General features: G+C 34.6%; 1 protein-coding gene across 5 annotated transcripts in view; it reads right to left on the bottom strand.

Annotated features, from left to right (window-relative positions):
* Rgs22 (regulator of G protein signaling 22) overlaps positions 1-19863 on the bottom strand; it is a 107292-nt gene that overhangs the window by 77863 nt on the left and 9566 nt on the right. For all 5 annotated transcript variants that reach the window (XR_010050306.1, XM_063257846.1, XM_063257845.1 and 2 more), the window contains 2 exons: positions 16517-16579; positions 4738-4959 (listed from right to left, as the gene is read on the bottom strand). Coding sequence is in view for 4 of the 5 variants with exons in the window: in XM_063257846.1 (XP_063113916.1) it covers positions 4738-4959; positions 16517-16579 (285 nt within the window). In the remaining variant the exon portion in view is untranslated. The remainder of the gene's footprint in view (positions 1-4737; positions 4960-16516; positions 16580-19863) is intronic.

A 19863-nucleotide genomic window follows, 5' to 3' on the forward strand; every position in this document is an offset into this window, starting at 1 on the left:
TGCAAATAAAGCAAATGCGGTCATTCACATGCAGGTTAAATACATAGGAGAGATGGATGATATGGCCTGTGTAACTTGGAAATACAAATTGTTTTCCAGAATGGAATTACCAACAGCAATGTAAAAAAGTTGCTCTACATCCTGGCTAGCATTTAATCATCTTAATTTTTGTTTTTGTGTCTTTTACTGAATCTATTAGGTGTACAGAAATAGTTCATCATGGCTTCTGTGTGTTCACATACATGCTCTCCATCTTTTTTATCCTTGTAGTACTGGGGGTGGAACCGAGGGCCTCATACATGCTAGGAAGTGCACGCTATGACTGAGCTACATCCCTAGTCCTGCATCTTACTAAAAACAATAACTTTACTGAATATAACTCATATGCCATACCATTTACCATTTAAAGTATAAAATTCAATGGTTTTAGTGTATTCAGAGATACATAACCATTACCACAAATTTTCGAACATTTCATCACCCTTCAATAAAACCCCATACTTATTAGCAGTTACTTATTTTGCCTCAACACCCTGCCTTCCTTCCACCACAAATAACCGTGATTCTACTATATATATATATGTATATTTGCCTATTCTGGACACTGCACAAAATTTAAAGTCATATGTGGTCTTTTATGACTGTCTTCTGTCATTTAGCATAACGCTATCAAGGTATGTACAACCCTTTAGTACAGGTATGTATAACCCTGTACTGTATTTTTCAATACTGTATTTCAATACTGTATTTTTACTGCTGTGTAGTATTCCATAGTACAGTTATATCACATATTGTTTATCCATTCATCAAATAACAACTGAATTGTCTACTTTTTGGCTATTATGAATGGTCCTATTATAAGTAAACATTTACATATACATTTTTGTGTTGATATACATTTTAATGCTTCTTTATCTAAAAGTGGAATTTCTGGATCATCTAACTCTGGCTAAACTTTTCACAAAATGTCTGAACTATCTTAGAAATCAGAAATATGTAAGAGTTCTAGTTTTTTCATATCCTGACACTTGTTATTCTTCTTTTTTATTGTGGTCATCGTGGTGGATATAAAGTGGTATTTCATGTTGACTTTGATTGCATTTCTGTTATCACTAATGATCACTGAGCAGCTTCACATAGTGATTGGGCATTTGTCTATTCAAATTCTATTTACATTTTTAAGTTGAGTTTCATTTTATTCAGTTATAAGGGCTTTTTATATAACCTAGGTACAAGTCCTTATCATATACATGATTTACAAGTGTTTCATTTAATTCTGTGGGTTATATTTTCGCATTTTTATAGTGTCCTTTGGAGATTAAAATGTTTATGAGTTCTAAGTTATCTAGTTTTTTTGTTGCTTGTGCTTTTACTATCAGATCTTTTTTAAAAATTCAATGCTTTACTCGAAGTAAGGAAGATTTAAGTCTATCTTAGCTCCTAAAACATATTCTTTCTTATATAGTTTTTCTTGCATCATTTCATTTGATTTGCCTACCTTTAATGAGGATTTTTATATCTGTGTTCATGAAGGACATTTGTAATTTTTTTTTACCTTCTTTTGAAGTTTCTTTATCTAGTGTTGGCATTGTAATGCTAGCCTTGTGAGTTGACTGTTAAATTCCCCTTATTTGATTTTTGGAACAGTTTTCATATGTTTGGTATCACTTCATCTGTAAATGTTTGATAGAATTCACCAGTGAAGCCATCTGGGCCTGGAGCTTTCTTTGAGGTAAGACTTTTAACTATAGGTTAATATCTTTAATAGGTTATATTCTTTTGAATGAGTATTCAAGAAACACATTCCCATCATTCAAGGAGTATATTCATTTGAATTGTTGAGGTTATGGACATAAAAACTGTCATAAATTCCCTTATTTTTCTTTGAACATCAATAGAATCTACAATAACATCCTATTATTTCTGATATTAGTCATTTATATCTCCTATCTTTTTTATTTTTTGTTTTTGTTAGCAATCTAGGCAGAAGTTTATCAGTTTCACTGATGAACAAGCTTTTCTTTTTATTTGCTTTTTCAATTTCACAATTATGTTCTTTACTTCTTTAATTTAGGCTTTAATTTAACTTTATTCTTCTAGTTTCTTATGGTGGAACACAGGTGACTGGTTTGATAGTCTGTTTTCTATTATTAGTGTGTAATGCTATAAATTTCCCTCCCATGAATAATTTGCTGTGTTTCATGTATTTTATTATACTATTTTAATTTTTAGTCAATTCAACATAATTTCTAATTTCCTTTGAGACTTAATCTTTGACTTCTGGGTTATTTAGAAATGTATTATTTAATTATTTAGAAATTTTCTAGATATTTATATGTTATTTATTTATAGTTTGATTCTGGCATAGTCAAAAACATACTTTATATTATTCCAAATCTTTGAAATTTATTCAACTTTGTGATCCATTTTAGTAAGTAATCCATTTTGTACTTGAAAAAGAAAGTGTCCTCTGCTCTTGTGGGCTAAGGTGTTCAACAAACATAAATTAAGACTGACTTGACTGCTAGTGGATACAGAATTGTTATGTTCTTCTGACCTATCTATTGATTATTGAGAGGACAATTTTTAATCTCCCAATACAACTACAAATTTGTCTATTTTCTTTTTCAGTTCTCTCAGCTTTTGCATCATCTATTTTGAAGCTCTATTGCACAGCACTTGTATATTATGGGTTGTTATGCTTTCTTGATGAATTTTATCATGTAATGTCCCTCTTTATTACAAGATTTCTGATTCTATATAACTGCTCGTTATCTTTTAATCAATGATTGTATGGAATACCTTTTTTATTTTTCTATATTTTTATTTATAAATTATTGATGTCTGACATTTGTGACTGGTTGTGTGTGTGTGTGTGGGTGTGTGGGTGTGTGAGTGTGATTTTTTTGAGACAAGGTTTTGCTATGTAGTGTAGGCTAGCCTTGAACTTGCATATGTAGTCCAGGCTGGCCTCAAATTCACAGCAATCGTCATGACTCAACCTCCTGAGTGCTGGGATTACAGGCAATAGTCAGCACGCCTGGCATACAGTTGGTTTCTTGTAAGGAGAAATAGCTGAGTCTCTTTTAATCCCACCCAACTCTAGCTTTTTGGCCATTTAAGTTTAATGTAATTACTGATGTATATTATTCATGTGTCATTATTATTGCTAATAAATATCATTTGCTCATCTTATAAAAACACCTTTCAGCTGGGTGTAGTGGTGCATGCCTGTAATTCCAACATATTGAAGACTGAGGCAGGAGGATAGCAAATCCAGTGCCAACCTGTACAGTTTCAATATGATGAGTTCAAGGCTACCCTGAACTATAAGTGAGATGCTAGACTCAAATAAACAAAAAAACCTTCTTTACAAAAGTTTTTATTAGTGAATATTAATCACTGAGAATACTGGGTTTCACTTTGGCATACTCTGACAACATACTGATTATTTTCACTCCCCAGGACTTCTTTCTCCTCTCCTCCCCCTTTTTTACCCCCTTTCTCATCTCTAAATCTCCTTTCTACTTTCCTGTGACCTTTATAAAAATGGATTTCTTAACTAATAACTTATCTAGTTCAAAATAGATTATTTCCTCGTTTTGCCTTCAAGGCAATGCTTTAATATAGTTACAAGCAGCATTTAATTTGACAAAAATTAACAGAAAATAAATATACAGTATTTAAATTCAGTAACAGAAGAATTGAAGAACTTTCAGACTGCAGTAATGCTATATCTGAAGTTTTAGACACATTTTAGTTTAGACAAAAATATTATTAAGTATTTTCATTGTCATTTGACCTCACAATAAACCTAAATAGTAAGTAGTGAAAACATGACAGATGATAAAAAGTAAGGTTCACCCCAGTGACTTTTCAAGGACACAACCTAGTGAGTTGAACAGCCAATATATAAATCCAGATTTTCTGACCTTAGGCTAAGTGATAAGCTACAGGCTGGTAATAAATTTAAGACTATGGAGGTCAGAGCTACAAAGTGTAACTTGAGGATCAAAAGTCTCAATTTCTAACTTATTAATAGATTGGTTTAAAATCTAAATGCAAGAAACATTTTCTGTATTCCTACATCCTAAAATGCAACTAAACTATAAAAAGATACTTGTCTTAATTACTTTGTTCATTGCTGAAACAAAGTAACACCCAAAGTTAATGGAAGAAAAGCTATTTAGCTTACAGTTTGCAAAGGTTTCAGTTCATAGTTGGATGGCTCTAAAGCAGGGTGACAGGCAGGCAGAAGCCAGAAGTCACCAAGGCAAACGATTTTCTAGTCCACATATCTTATTCAGGCTACCTGCCCTATGGGTGGGTAGCACTCACATCCTTAGTCCTAGTGCTCTTAATCCTAGCATTGCACCATGAATCAATCCCAGCATCATACACTCTAGATCCAGCCATCTCTGAAAAGACCTACCTATGACCACATGAGGTTTTGGGAAGCCATCTAGACATGAAATATATATATATATACTGCTCTAAACAAATTTCACATTTTAAATCTTCAAGGTAAATTATACAACTCTTCTTATACTGATAAACACTGACAAAACTGCTATACTAAATTGGCCATTAATATGAACAAATACTATGTATAGAATCAGCACAAGTTAACATTTACAATTACATTATAATCAGAAAAGGAAGCCTAAGGAATTTCATAATAATCCCATCAAATGGTTTTCTATCTTATAAAATATAAACTCAAATATACTTTCTTACCATAATATTGTAATTGACATTAATGGTCTCATCTTTACTGGGGACATGCATTTTAACAGATTTGACATCATGCTTTGTTTTCCTCACAACATCATAGATGGGGTTTCGAGGTTGTTGGTTTTGTAGAACTTTTTTCAGTTGTTTTTCCAGAAGTTGTGGAGCATCATTAACTACTTCAAAAACTCCATAATCCACATTAAATCTAATTGCCTCTGGAAAGGTCTGTAATACAAATATAAGGAAATTTTTAAAAATGTAAAGCCCAGCAAATTGACTTTCTCTAAAAAGATCTGATATTTGCTATACGTATGTATCCTTAATCATTCCTTCTTCCCTTTTAGAAGCTTGGAAATCCTTAACAGTCGATTTATGCCAAGAGATGTGTCAGGGTATGCTATGGCAGAAATCCCCTCCATATAAAACCTAACCTCTGTGACTCTTTGACGTTAGAGAAATACATATATGTGGTCTCTATGAAGCAGTGTTATCTATTGTCTTTGAAGGGGATGGACCACCAAGGAAGAGTAAGTAATGAAGAAGAAATAATGTTCTCTTTATCACTTTCATGCCCTGGAGCCAGGAAAACTTACAATTTCCTTTTTTCAAAAGGAAAATATTAGCCAAGCGTGGCAGTGCATGCCTGTAATCTCAGCACTCAGAGGGCTGAGTCAGGAGGATCACTGCAAGTGTGAGGTTAGCTTGGGCTAGATAGTAAGTTTTAAAAAAAAGATCCGTCTGAACTACACAGCAAGACACTGTCTCAAAAAAAAAGGAGAAAATTAAGTACAATATATTTTTTTAAATTTTTTTTGAATAAAATAAATCACTTTATTAGAAACACTGGGGACATACTGATAGCAGATAATGAAGAGCAATGAAAAGAGAAAGACAGAGAACTATTAGCCAGTATAAGTATGATAATTCGATGTGATTTAATAAAACAAAAGTGGTCCCCCAAGGCATATACAGTTATTATATATTCTTCATTTAAGAATATTTTAACTCTACTCCTCATGCTATGACAAAAAAGTGAAACAGAATTCATATTCCTGAGTTTTTCTCAGTAATTCCTAAATGATGCTAACTTTTCTTTAAAGCTAACCAGTTAGGAGTCTTGAGTTTAAATGCCAGCTTGCCAATGAACAGTTCTGTGACTTTGGGTAAATCAAAAGTCCATAACCAAAATCAGGTAACTTTTTCAAAATATTTATTTACTTTAAGGTACCTTATGTGAACTGATTCCTCATTCACTGTAATTTATATGTTTAGCTAACTGGTAGAACACACTACATTTGTCCCAAGAATCATTAAGTATCCTAGGTAAAACACTAATTCTTTTAAGTTTTACTACAGTAGTGCTAAATATACTATTGTTAGGACTTAAATGGCAGGATGCTGTCAAACTGAATCTAGAAATACATATGTGTATATATATTTATATTTATATTTATATCTAGATGTCAAATAATATCACATCTCTAAATTTTGGCTCTCTCCAAGAAATTTAACATGTTCTCATTCAACAATGGAACAGCTTGAACCACACGACAGGACTGTCCCATGCCTTATAATGGGACAGCCGTGCATGTACCACAGCCATGAATGTGGTAAAGTGTGTGGATAACAGAGCTCCAGATGAGTATTAGTCCACAATCCAAAAAGTCTCAGAGGTAAGATTTACTCCCCAAATTACAAGTACAGCTTAGTAATTATATATGAATAGTCAGCAGTAAATTATGTATATGATTTCTTTAATAAATATATTTTACTGGTTACCCTCTCCATCTGTCTTTCAAATATGTGATTCAAATCAGCAGCACTTAACTAAATGTCATAAATATTATTCTTGAACTATGATATTAAAGAACTAAACAGATAAAAGAGTCTGCTGATATCAGAGACTGGATGTATCTGGATACAGAAAGGAAATGAATTAAATTTGATAGAGAATGAACATCAAACAGTAACAGGGTGGGGAAAATGAAGCATTATATTATGAAAGACCATATGGAAAAGATTGCTAGCTCTAAGTATCCACGGAACCAGAGAATCGGTGTAACCTTTATTTGTTGTTTTCCCTTTTTTTTTTTTTTTTTTCAGCCTCCTACCCTCAGACCTGGTATTTAGAGTAACATAAAAGTATGATAATCCAAAGCAAAGAATGCCAGATAATTAGTGGATGAAGAAAATAACATTTCCTGCCAATCAAGTAAAAATCCTCAGGTGAAAAAATCAGAGGAACTGCCATACTCTGAGATCCTCAATAATGGTAATGAGTGGAAAGGTACAGCCGGTGGAAAGCAGAGCTAACAATTTCATTCTGCAGGGCTCTCCTCGCAGCAGTCTGGAGGATGTACTTTCCCCCTGCCAGATCCTGAGCTGGGAGCTAGACGGCTCACACCCCATGAGGAAAGCATCATCACGTTGGGGAGGCCGGCAGCTAACACAGAGTACCTTCTGTCACAACGGGATGTAGTGTAGTAACTACTGACTCTGGTACAAAGCAAAACTGCAGCAGATAGTGTCCCAGCAAGTTCCCTAATGGGCCTACTACAGAACTCCAAAGGGACAACCAAGAAACAGATGCACAGCTTGAGAGTTTTAATTAGGGCTTACCATGCATCCAGTAGACCAGTTCATTCAGGATCCATCCCAACCTCCTAAAACGCAGACTTTAAAAACTAAAAATTACATTTTCCAGACGCCCTATAACTATGATTTCACATGTGTTTTAGGTTCTGCTACTTGATTGTACTCACAAAAATATTTGACTTCAGGGGCTGCGAATTTAGCTCAGTGGCTTAAGCGCCTGCCTGGCAAGCACGACGTCATGAGTTTGATCCCCAGCACCAAAAAAAAAAAAACTATATAATATATATGACTTCTGAACCAAGTTAAGTAGTGAAAGTCAGAGTAAATGCATTCTGAGGAAGAAATGCTAAAGAATTTAAGTACATCAGAATGAGAAGGGTAACTGGACAAGAAGAATTTTACAAAAGCACAGGGAGAAACAATGAAAAATTAGGATTATTGTTTATAATAAAAACACAAAATGTTCTTGTTTTTAAAATTGTAAATGTAGTATACATTAAAATATATGCAAGCAGGGCATTGTGGCACATGCCTATAATCCTAGTTATTTGGGAGGCTGAGGCAGGAGAATTGCTTAAGCAATTCTGGGGCATCAGCCTTAGCAACAAGCAGATATCCAGTCTCCAAAAAACAAAACAAACAAAACAATAAGTTGTCACTTCTAAGCTTAAAAATATTTAAGACTTATGAGTCTTTGCCAAGGGTAAATAAGCATTTTCCTATTTAAAAAGCTGTGGGTTAAAGTGGTTCTTAGAAGGTCATCAACACATTGTGATTTTACGATTATAAAAGTGCCACATAACTAATTCAATTCTTCATCCATTTAATTGCTCTAATATTAACAAACAATTTAAAACTTAAAAGTGTCGGTTATTGTTCTAAGCATGAAGAATACACAGGTGAATAAAAAATTGTTTCTTCTCTTTAAGGAACAAGCATATAATGATTTTATGTTGAAAATAAATCAACAAAATACTGAAATGAGGTAAAATTCCTGTAAATTCAAGTGCCAAAGAGGCTAGTGGAATAATGTCCATAGGGACAAGGGGAATGATATTAGAATATTACATCTGGTCTGGTTATCATACTTTAAAAGAGATTTTGCTAAATCAGAAACTATTCAGAGAAGGCTTAGCAGACTGGTTAAATGGAAGAAATTTAACAACTAACTGTACCCTTCTGAGTAAAAATGGACTTTTACTAGATCATCCCAATGTGCCTTCCCTGTTTTATACTCTTATCAGTCCAAAACTGTTTCTCTCTGGGAAAGAGTCTGTATCCTCTCTTATGTAATAAGATCACCCAACTTCAATCTCCCTTTATTATATCACCCATATATTCACTGAGTATTTATTAAGTCATTTTGAATGAAATATGAGTGATGATATGTCGCTAAATTGGGGGACCCAATAAACAGCATCCTCAACAAAGCCCTAACTGAAAGAAATGAAATTTGGATCCTGCCTCAGTGTACACTTAACTGAACAAGAAAATATCTCTGAAATCCTTGAAAGCACTCACAAAGGCAACATTCTCCTGAACACTATTCTGAAGTTGGTCACAACTGGTTTTCTTCCAACATGGAAATGGGTCATTCCTCTTTAGTTCATATTGACCCAAAATATGCACTGTATGTTTAATGCTTATGTCCTGAGACACTGTACGAGGAGATGCGACAATGCTATCAAGAGGCAGGAAGGATGAGACCCAATAAGGGACCAGCAGGATCCTCATCTTCCATCTCACACCCTCACTGGGTACACAGTCATAGATTGCTACATACAACAGACAATAAATCAAAACCTCACACTTTACACCACGCTGGCTCATTCTAAGAGCGTGAATAGTTCCACCCGCAAATAATGCATGATTACAGCAACATTACTTCAACACATAAGCTCATTAGAATTATTTAGAAAGTACTCTGATGGCACATAAGTGTTCACTCAACTATCTTCAGGAAATTAAAGAAGAAGTGTAAAGAAAATGGGATGCTGCAGTTGTGTCTTGACAAATGAACAGACATCAAGCAGACAGAGGAAAGAAGGAAACCCTACAAAACCAAGAGCCAACACATCAAGCCACATAAGCACGAATAATAAGGCACCTTGAGTGAACTGCAGACAGCGTGGCATTGCTGATTTAATAAAAGAGGGGGAAAGAACAGGATATAAGCCTGCAGAGAAAGGCACAGGACCAGTTCATCAAGGCCCTGCTATTACATCCTGTATCTCTCAATGCATTCTCTTGAGTCAGGGGTTCTAGAGTGTTGTCCCTGACCAGCAGCATCAGCATCAACTACTAGGAACCTATGAGATATGCAGAGTTTTGGGCCCCTCTCTAGAATGAGAAACTGAGGACTGGACTCAGGACCCTTCATTTTAGCAAGGCTTCAGGTAATGCTAAAGTACACTCATGTTTAATAAGAATCACTGCTTTTGAAAGAGAGGCTCCACTGAAGAATTTTTAGCTAAAAAAAACCAGGCAGAATCCAGGTTAAGACAAACCCCAAAGCCAGGGTCGGCCCATCCATTCATGCAGACTCATGCACCCATCTAGGTTCTGTACACAGGAGAAAAAAACCTTCTTTTATTATCACCCAGCTTCTTCCTGCCTGTTTCAAAAGAATCTCTCTCACACATAATGTCTCTTGTGTTTACCATTTCCATATCTATAAAACACCTACCAGTTTACTATGTATACAAATGACATACAGGATAGGGCAAATAGAAATCAATAATATAAGAAGAAGTACTTTCCCCCAGAAGCTGAGATGGCCGAGTTAGACAACACTCAGCTTTTAATCATATGACAGAAAAAATCTTCAATATGAGGCCCAGACCAAATTCTAAGACTGTTCTTTTTTTTTTTTACTTAATTTTCTTATTTCAAGGGTATCATTTTCCAAATGTTCTCAAATGAATTGACCTGAAGGTGGTGAAAGCTAACTTTGTAGTACTAGTCATCCATGTGCGAAAAATATTTTCACAGAAAAAGCAAGTGCATGAAAATATTTTTTACCACAATAAATTGCTGGTTCCACATTTCTTTGAAAAGAGGAAAAAAAAAACCTGTGAATAATTAGTGATGTGCTTAAACTGCCAGCCCAGCACCACTGAAACTTACTAGGTGCCAAATTATTTAGCTGAACAGTATTTAAATTAAAAACTAATGACTAGGTTAATTTAATACATGTTCATCTCTGCTCCAACTCTGTCTCCACTAATTGAGCTCCAACACTATATTTTAAACATTCATCCTAGTTAGTGAACAGAAAAACATCTGACTACTTGGATATAACAAGTCAGTTACCAATAACAACTTTTAATCTAATTTTTATTGTCACTTTAAATGTTTAACTATAAACTGTTTACTAGACATTTACCAGTAAGAAGGAATAATTTGTAACAAAAATATACAGAAAACATCCTTGATTAATAAAATCAGTTACATTTGCTAATGTGTTTATGTGGCAGTTACAAGGTTTAACCAAACACCTATAGGTGTAAACACTGGCCTAAGCAGTTGCCTAGAGCTCCAACGAAAAATCTACCGCTGGGTATGTAATCTTTGCAATAGTAGACCCAAACCTCTATGCCTCTTCATCCCACTCTTTCCTCATATCTATATTCTCTTTCTATTTCCCCCTTACCCAAAAATCCATCTAGCATATAACTCCTTCATAAAGCTGCAAGAAATTATAATAGTTTACAGATTTTTTTTAAAAGTGTGGAGAATCAGTCCAAAAAAAGAAGTTATGGTCAAATTCCAAAAGCACATAGCTAAGCATGGTCTGGCAAACACATGACATACCTATCCTTGCAAGGAGTGTATAGAACAGGCCACCCCTTCAGCTTCTGCAAACCATAAATGTCACAAACATTTGAAACCACCCACAGAGGACCAACCTAAATCTATGTGGGCCCATCGACTCAATCCCACAACAGTCACTGAGCATAAAACACACAAAACAAAACCAAAAGGAAAAAAATGTTTTCACACTATAGCACAGAAGAAAACTTAATAAGCAAACATTTGTCTATAAAGAGTTGACAGCAACAAAAACCTCCCAGACACCAAATGAAAACAGTATCTGAATGTGAATTTGGCACAAGAACAAACAAAATGAAGTTATGAAAGCTAGGATTTGGAAAGTGCCATAATCATTTATAACAGTGGCAACTGTCCTGGATTCCCCTCATCAAAAAATAACATAGAGGCAGGCTACCAGCCATCAGTTTCTGGATCTTACAACGTGTCCCAAGCGTGTGATGCTGTAATGGAAAAAAACACTCTAGGTGCCAGAAAGCCTGACTTGTAGGCCCATTTTTACCACAATCCACTTATGGGACCTTGAGCATGTCACTAAAAATGTGGGAAAACTCTCAGAAATCTCAAAAATATAGATGACCTAAAGATGGCCCTTTAAGCAATATCTATACTCTTGGGATTGGATTGTGGTCAGTTTAGTGCAAAGCAGGGGTTGGGTAAGGAGGGGAGGTAGGAGACAGGATTAGAAAGACTATTACCATTATTATTTGTTGCTGTGGTAGTTGTTTTCAGTACCGAGGACTGAGCACAGTGCCTCCCTGCATTAAGACACATCATCCGCAGCCCTTTTTGAAGCAGGGTCTCGCTAAGTCACTAGGTTGTCCAGGCTGGGTTTGAACTTGTGATCTTTCTGCCTCAGCCTCTCTCAGTGCTAAGCCTCCCACCACCACCATCTGGCTGTTTTTAAGGATCTTACATGGAAGATGTAGAAATAAAAACAGAATCATCTTCAAGAAATTTTGAGGGATACAGCAAGAAGAGGCCTTCTTTGCCCCCAAGAAATTTACAGTATAATTTGAGATAAAATAAAGTTAATCAAAATTTCTTTGGTTGGGTAAATTCAATATTCCACCACCCCAGGTAGGTGGGTGGGTAGGTAAGTAATTTTCCCAATACAGTGTTCATAGATGATCTCCTAACTTTCTTTTTCCTCACTCCCTTCCCTTCTCTTTCCTTCTCTTCCTAGATATTTCCCTGATACAACATTCCTACAAAATGATTTCGTAACCTTCTCCTGAATACTTTTAATCATATGGAATTTTCTGTTTCACAAATCAATAGAACTTATTGTTAAAACAAACTAAATGAACAAACAAACAAAAAACTTGACACAGACCCTAATAAATGTGGCCTTGGTTCTGCCCTCTAATTTCACAGAACATGCTAATCCCTCTTCCTCAATCAGATCTTCAAATATTTGAAAAGATTCCTCCATTCCATCCTACCACCTAGTCCCAAACCAGGTTAAAGATCCACCTTTCTTTCCACCCATCATCTGATACGGATTCTACAGCATTTCCCTGGGTCTGGCATGGTGAAGCAACTCTTAACATATGGGACCAAGAATGGAATACAATATTCCAAATGTGGTCTGAAAATTCAACTTAATTTAAAACAACGTTTACTGAGTGCATTCTAGGCACCAGACTAACATTTTTTTATCTTGACCATACTTCTGTTAATGAACCCTAAAAATACATTAGCTTTGTTTGTTTTAGTTCATTTCATACTACATATCAGGATAAAAATGAGACAAGAGTGCGTTATCCAAACAATCAGTTTATTCCTGGGCTGCCAGTTCTGTGGTCATCATAGTGTAGTGGAACAATCAAACGTTTCTGAGCCATCTGGTCCTGGGTGGACCTGTCATTTACTAGCTGAATGACCTCAAACTGGAAAAACATTGGTTCTCTTGCAACTTTTCATGCACATTTCTAATAAAAATAATTTTTAAAAGGCAAAGTCAGTTACAGATTTGTGTACCACAAGAGATTATCCTCTAGATTGACAATGACCCACCAATCCAAACAGCGACTGCCTATTATGTTTTGGGAAAGGAAGTGATGGTTTAGCTAGTGAAGGAAAGGGAAAGAGAAGCACCAAGTCTTACTATACATTACCTCATTTCATAGCAATCTTGTAAGATCATTATTTTCTTTTCACAGAGAAACAAGAAATTGAGTTATGTGTGCAAAATCACACAAGTAATGAGTAGAGGGGCCAGAATCAGACACAGTGCTGTCTCGCTCTGTCACTAAGCACTACAGAGTGAGTGCTGAGCACGAGAAGAATATGTGTGGGCACATTAGGTTGGTGGCTTAGGAGAGGTAGAAAATGCATGCAGTGGCACAAAAATATGAAGCTGGAGATAAAGCAAAAAAGCTTAAGGTCAAACTGTAAAGGGTGTTAAATTCCGTACAACAAATGCAAAGTTCAATCTGTAGACTATTAATAAGAGCTGGGCATAGTGGCACACATCTGTAATCCTAGCACTTAGGAGGCTGAGGCAGGGTTGATGTGAGTCAGAGGCCAGCCTGGACTACAAAATGAGTTCAAGAGCAGTCTGAACTATATATAACAAGACCTTGTCTCAAAAAGACAAAACAGAATCAACTTCTACTGGCTATATTTAGTGAATCAATTCAAATATTTCAAAACTAATTTCACAGATATGATAAGATCTTCAGTGAAAAATAAAGCAATATAAATGGAGCATGCATTGGGGATATCATTTTAGACAGGGTTAGTGGGAACACTTTTAAGCAGGAGAAAGGAATACAAACATCCCAGGGATGAGCACTCTAGCCTGAAGGACCCTGAATGCACATTCACATGAGAAACATGAAGAAGCCTAGTTAAATTGAAAAAAAATTAGAGGATAAAGCACAGGAAATAGAGATCAAGAGTGGCAAGAGCCAGATCATACTGAATTCCAAATTTTATTCTTAAGAGTAAGGAGAAGCCACTAAATAGGGTTTCAAGCAGAGTAGGAAGTAACATGACTCAATTTATTATTTTGTAACACTTTATTGAAAGCATAATACACAAAATTTATGCTTTTCTAAAATACCAGCCCATAACTATCCAAAAGAAGAAAGAACAGTTTGGGACATTTATTCTTAGCAAACCCATGTTAGCTTCTAAATCTCAGCCAAGTGCTCATAAACCAAATATTATTGATATGTTCTAGAATTTTGCCAGGCACTGGTTTGAGAACCCATCATTTCTTTTCTCCCTGTCCCCAAATCCCTTATGCAAATAGGACATATTCCTTTATCTTGTGATTTGAAGATGGGTAATAGGTTGAATGTGCAGTACTAAATATAGATGCAAAAGAAGCTAGAACTGGGGAGAAAAAGGGGGTAAAGATAGAAGGATTTGGAGAGATAGAAGACAGCTCATGCGAGCTGCCTGGGACACATAAAGGGGGATGAGCTACAGTGTCTGCTGAGGAAGGATGAGAAACATGATTACACAGTCAATGGAATGTTGTTTCACCCATCATCTGAAGGACAACATACAAAATGGTAATATCTGTTTTGACTAGATGGCAAGCTTGTTGTTTAATTTTTCTCTCTTTTTGGTAAATTTTCTATATTATTATGTTTATAATTTAAAGTAGGTTTTTATGAAAAAGAAAACTAGGAAAATTTATTTTCTGGTGCAAGTAAAGTCAACATAATCTCAAATCTTGAGACCTTGACAATTAAATGTTGAGAAGCAAGTCAGAGTTACATAGAAATTTTGCTTTTTATAAAATTATTCTACTATTGAGGATTTAGCTCAGTGGCTCATGCACTTGCCTAGTAAGTGCGAGGTCGTGAGTTCAATCCCCAGTACCAAAAAAATAAATAAAATAAAATAAAAATTGTACTCCTGCAGATATTTAGCAAATTGTAAGATGGTAAGGTTGGGAGGGAGGAAAGGGGAAGGGGAAGTAACAACAATTAAGATGTGTTATGCACATGTATCAACTCTTCATGAGGAAGGTAATCATTATGTAATGCAAACATATACTAACAGAAACTTTTTAAATGAATTAGGAAAAATAGAAATTACAGAGGTCAGAGGAAAGATTATACAAATCTAGAAGAGCAATTTTGTGGTGCTTCTAGATTTCTTATAATACACAGTGTTGATAAAGGAATCAGACCAAACAAGTACTTGGTATATGTCCTGTAGTGTCATTCAGGTCTGCTTCTGAAAAGGGAGAATGTGGCTTGGTGTTTCAATATCCTACAATGGTTCCAGACACCTAGTTATGCCAAATACAGAAGAGAACAAAAATTCCTTTGGAGGGGAAAAAAAAAATCACAACACACACATGCGTAAGTGCGTATCTATCTAAAAGAACTCTTCCAGGCAATACCATTACCAATTATTAGGTTTTAAGGGATTTAACATTTTATGGTCCACTCCTTTAAAAATGATGAGACTTCATATTTTAATTTTCCTGGTAAAAAATTTATTGAAGAAGATTTTCATGTTTCTACATTATACAATGAAAACCATTTCCTATCTTCCTTTTAATGGCCATTTCTAATTAACTTCCATACAACAATATGGTCCTTTTATGAACCCTCATTTCATGCTCCCCAAACCTTTTACATCTAACTCTATCAATCAGTGCTGTCCCAGATTGAAACTCTATTAACGGGGCTGGGGATTTAGCTCAGCGCAAAAGCACCTGCCTTGCAAGCAGGCAGTCGTGAGTTCGATAAAAAGGAAAAAGACAAAAAAAAAAAAAAGAAACTCTATTAAGTAGTATCGACTTCTCTTGAACCAGAAATGGTGTCCTGAGTGTCATTTACTACTAACAAAACTGTAGTTGCCTTAAATACAAATTACATTTTAAATTGCTGGGCCTGGTAGATGCACCCCCGTACTCTCAGCAGTTGGTAGGCAAGGCAGGTTGACTGGCATGAGTTCAAGGCCAGTCTGGGCTACATAGCAAGTTCAAGGTCAACTCAAACTATACAGCAAGACCCTGGTTAAAAAAAAACAAACATTTTAATATCTGTCCATGAGGATGAAAATAATTTCCTAGAGTTTTTATTATTCTGTCTTTATCATTTCTGTTCAAGGCTTAACATGGTGCCAAATACAACTGTGTCAGGTTCTATAAGGAATGTTTTCTGATGTCCAGGAAAGCTCCAGCTTTCTTCAGTAAGAATAACTTTTAAATCTGCTTCAAACCCAAATGATTAACACTATAAAAAAGATATGAACTACCAAAATGCCTCAATTACTCTTTTAAGAAAATATTACTCTGGATAAATTGGTCACACAAAATAATTCAGTGATTAAAATATTTTCCTTTGATGATATATTCAACAGAACATAATAATATACTCACTGGAAGGCTTAGGAATTCATTAAAATAGTCCACAAGGAAAATGTCTGTTGCCAAAGAATCTTCCTGTAAAAACATAAAAGCACAACATTATGATTATGAACTTTTTAAAAATGCCTATATCATTCTTTAATTTTCTTATTAATGTATTATAATACAGATCTTCAAATCTTTTTTAATCAGTCCATACTGCATCCTCACTATAAAAATAACACAATGTTACTGACTCTGGAAGGAAAGAATATGAAAACAGAATGGACACACTTGAAAGAGATCTTGCTACTGCACTTTGCTGAAAAACAGAACATGTGAATAAAGTAGTCCAACATTTCAAGAAGCTCCAACAAGAACAAAATAAACCAATTTGCCACCACACAGTAAATTTCTCATGGACAAAAGCAATGAGCAATGTTTGGGGTTAAAAGGAATTGAGAATACAAATTTCTTAAATTGGCCAATGAACAGGATATACTAAGTAAAGTAAATGCTTTACTGCTCTACTTCTGAACGAGATATTTTTGTAAATTAGTCTTGCTGTGTTTTTGTAAGATGAACTTTGATGATATATGTCTTCTAAGCATAGCAATCGCGTACATTTTTTCCACAACTCTCTCATCCACCAATGTAGCCACTTTTAAAAATGGCAAAATTGAAAAGCAACTGCCAAGAACAAAGCTCTCTTCCAAATCATAAAACACCTTATTTTATTAGTAATTGTTTCCATTGTGTCAAAACCATTTCGTGACACACTCTTGTATAGTACATGTGTTTATTTTGTTAATCATAAGTAGATTTCAGTTTTGCAAATCTAACATGAAAGTTGACCAAAATGACACAATGCTATTATTTTCATATGGCTGGTGATTTTCTTTTTATACAATACTGGCCAAATTTTTAAAAAAATTATTACAATATTGTGTTATATGGAAGATAGCACAGTATATTTACACCTACCTTGGAAAACAGAATTTCACAGTAACTTACTATGAAAAGTAACTGAAGTATCAGAAGAGAGTTACAAACAATCCTCATAGGATTATATGAAGGAATTTACTAGAAGTCTCAACTGATTAAAATAATAAGAAACCAAGAATTTAATAGATCTACCTTCTTACTAGTATCTTAGTAGTATACATTCAAATAAAGTTCTGATTGGCCAAGGTCTAACAAAGCTTGATATAAAGGCAGATACGATTTGAGGGGAACCTAAAATGCTAACATTATTTTGAATTTTATTTTTCAAGGTAACTTTAAGTTTTTGGACTGTATTTAACAAAGTACTTAGTATCCATTAACTATTATGAGAGAATAAATCTTATACTAAATGCTTTTAGTATCTCCAAGGTAGTAAACATTGTGTTACAACAAGAGCCGCTACTAGGCCACATGACAAAAAAAAAAAAAAAAAAAAAAAATCATAGATGGGAAGTGTATGTATTTTAGATTAATAACAGAAGTACATCCCTAGTTAGTTTTTGTAAAATGTACGTTTAAAAAAAATTTTAGTCATAATATAGAATGTGTACATCATGATGGACCTAAATATTGCCTGGAATTTGACCAGCCACACTGCCAGAAATTTCTAGACCATCTTCAGATTCATATATTCATTTCCAGATGCCTCACACGTCTAAGAAACTCTGCCTCAACGAACTATACATAATGAAGCACTCGTTTTGGTTTTTTTTTTTTTTTTTTGGTCTTATTTTTCCTAAATCCATGTCAGACAAACATAAACTTTTATAAAATATGGTAAGAATGAATTATTAGGAAGCAAAATAAAGGACATGAATTGCAAACCCAAGTTATTATTAAATTCAATAGTTATTAGCAAGTTCTGCCAAACTGCCACAAAGTAATTTACTTTCAATTTCTGAGTTCATCTGCCACAGACCTATGAGTTCTGGTAGCTCTCTCCTAGCCCCAGGATAAGTCCACATATTCAGTCACATTCTTGAGTCTGCACTTATGGACAATCACAGAAACTTAACAGTAATATTTCAATACATTAAAATCTATATTTCTTTTCTGAATTGTATTTTAATTTTTAACAATATTAAACACTTGCAGTTCTGCTCATGTGGGACAATTCTGCTGTGGAAGTTAGGTGTAGACTGCAAACACCCCTGCTCAATGGTGTTATGACACTTCAAGGGGAGTGAAGTAAGCCTGCACTTATGAAATAAATAAGTGTATTTCCCACTGCAGTGACTAATTCAATCAGCTCAAGTATTGTATCACTTTAGTAGGCAGACAGTCTTGAATATGAATGAAGATATCATAAACCTTTACTCCCAAAACCTTAGAATAACTACAACAACAAAATGAAAGCCCTTGATCTCAAGAAGTAGCTCAGTTAGCCTCAATAAGTTTCCCCAATGCAATTACTCAGACTTTTAAAAATAAATAAGTCTCCATACTTGGGCTTAATATCTTCCAAATAACTAATAAACTGGTGATGGTAAAAGGTACAATCAAGAAGAAAATTGAGTTACAATCAATTCCTCCATTACATCATTTCATCAACCTGACTGCAAAATTTGCGGTGCAGGTTCTCTGTTGAATGATGCAATGGAAGGTAGAAACACTTCGCAGAACTGAATATATTCTTGAAACATTTCTTTTCATATGTTACAGGTGTGCCATCTGTGAAAGTGAAGTCAACTTTTCCATTTTTAGTCCAAACTTCTGAAATTTCTTACTAAAAGGGAGTTAGACAAAATAGTTTATGCATGCTTGCTAATTATGGTAGGTTAAAAAATTTTTGCTTATTTTGCTGCATCCTTAAATCAGATGAATTACAATTTTTCACACTCTAAAAGATTCTGGATATACAAAGATTTTATAAACAAGACAGAGAAAATAAGATAAATACAAACACCATAGTCTGAGACATGCCATAAGAGAATTATAATAGGAACTGTGTTCTCCAAAGGAGAAAAGCATGTTATCTAGTAGAATCAGAAGAGACTCAAGAGTGGAAATGATATTTGAAATGTATTTTAAATAATTTCAAATTCTATATTTAGAAGTATAATATGAGCAGCAATTCAAGGCACAGTGTGAAATGCAAGAGCAAGAAGAAAAACAGAATGGTTGTTATGTCTGGAGAAGACAAGAATAAACTGGGAAAAAGTTTGAGGAACTTTATGGAATTACAGAAATGCTCGATAGTTGATGAGAGTTTGGATTACAGAGGTGCATACATTTCTTAAAATTCAGCAAATGATATTCTCAAAATATTTGCATTTCACAGTGTATAAATTTTACATTAACAAAAGAATCATAAACTGACACTGGACACTAGTTCATGATACACCAAAGTGTTGGAATGAATTGTTGTATCAAAG

This window comes from Cavia porcellus, unplaced genomic scaffold (genome assembly GCF_034190915.1).
Source record: "Cavia porcellus strain 051 isolate PalLab524CR breed Dunkin Hartley unplaced genomic scaffold, mCavPor4.1 scaffold_10, whole genome shotgun sequence".
Classification (NCBI taxonomy): Eukaryota; Metazoa; Chordata; class Mammalia; order Rodentia; family Caviidae; genus Cavia; species Cavia porcellus.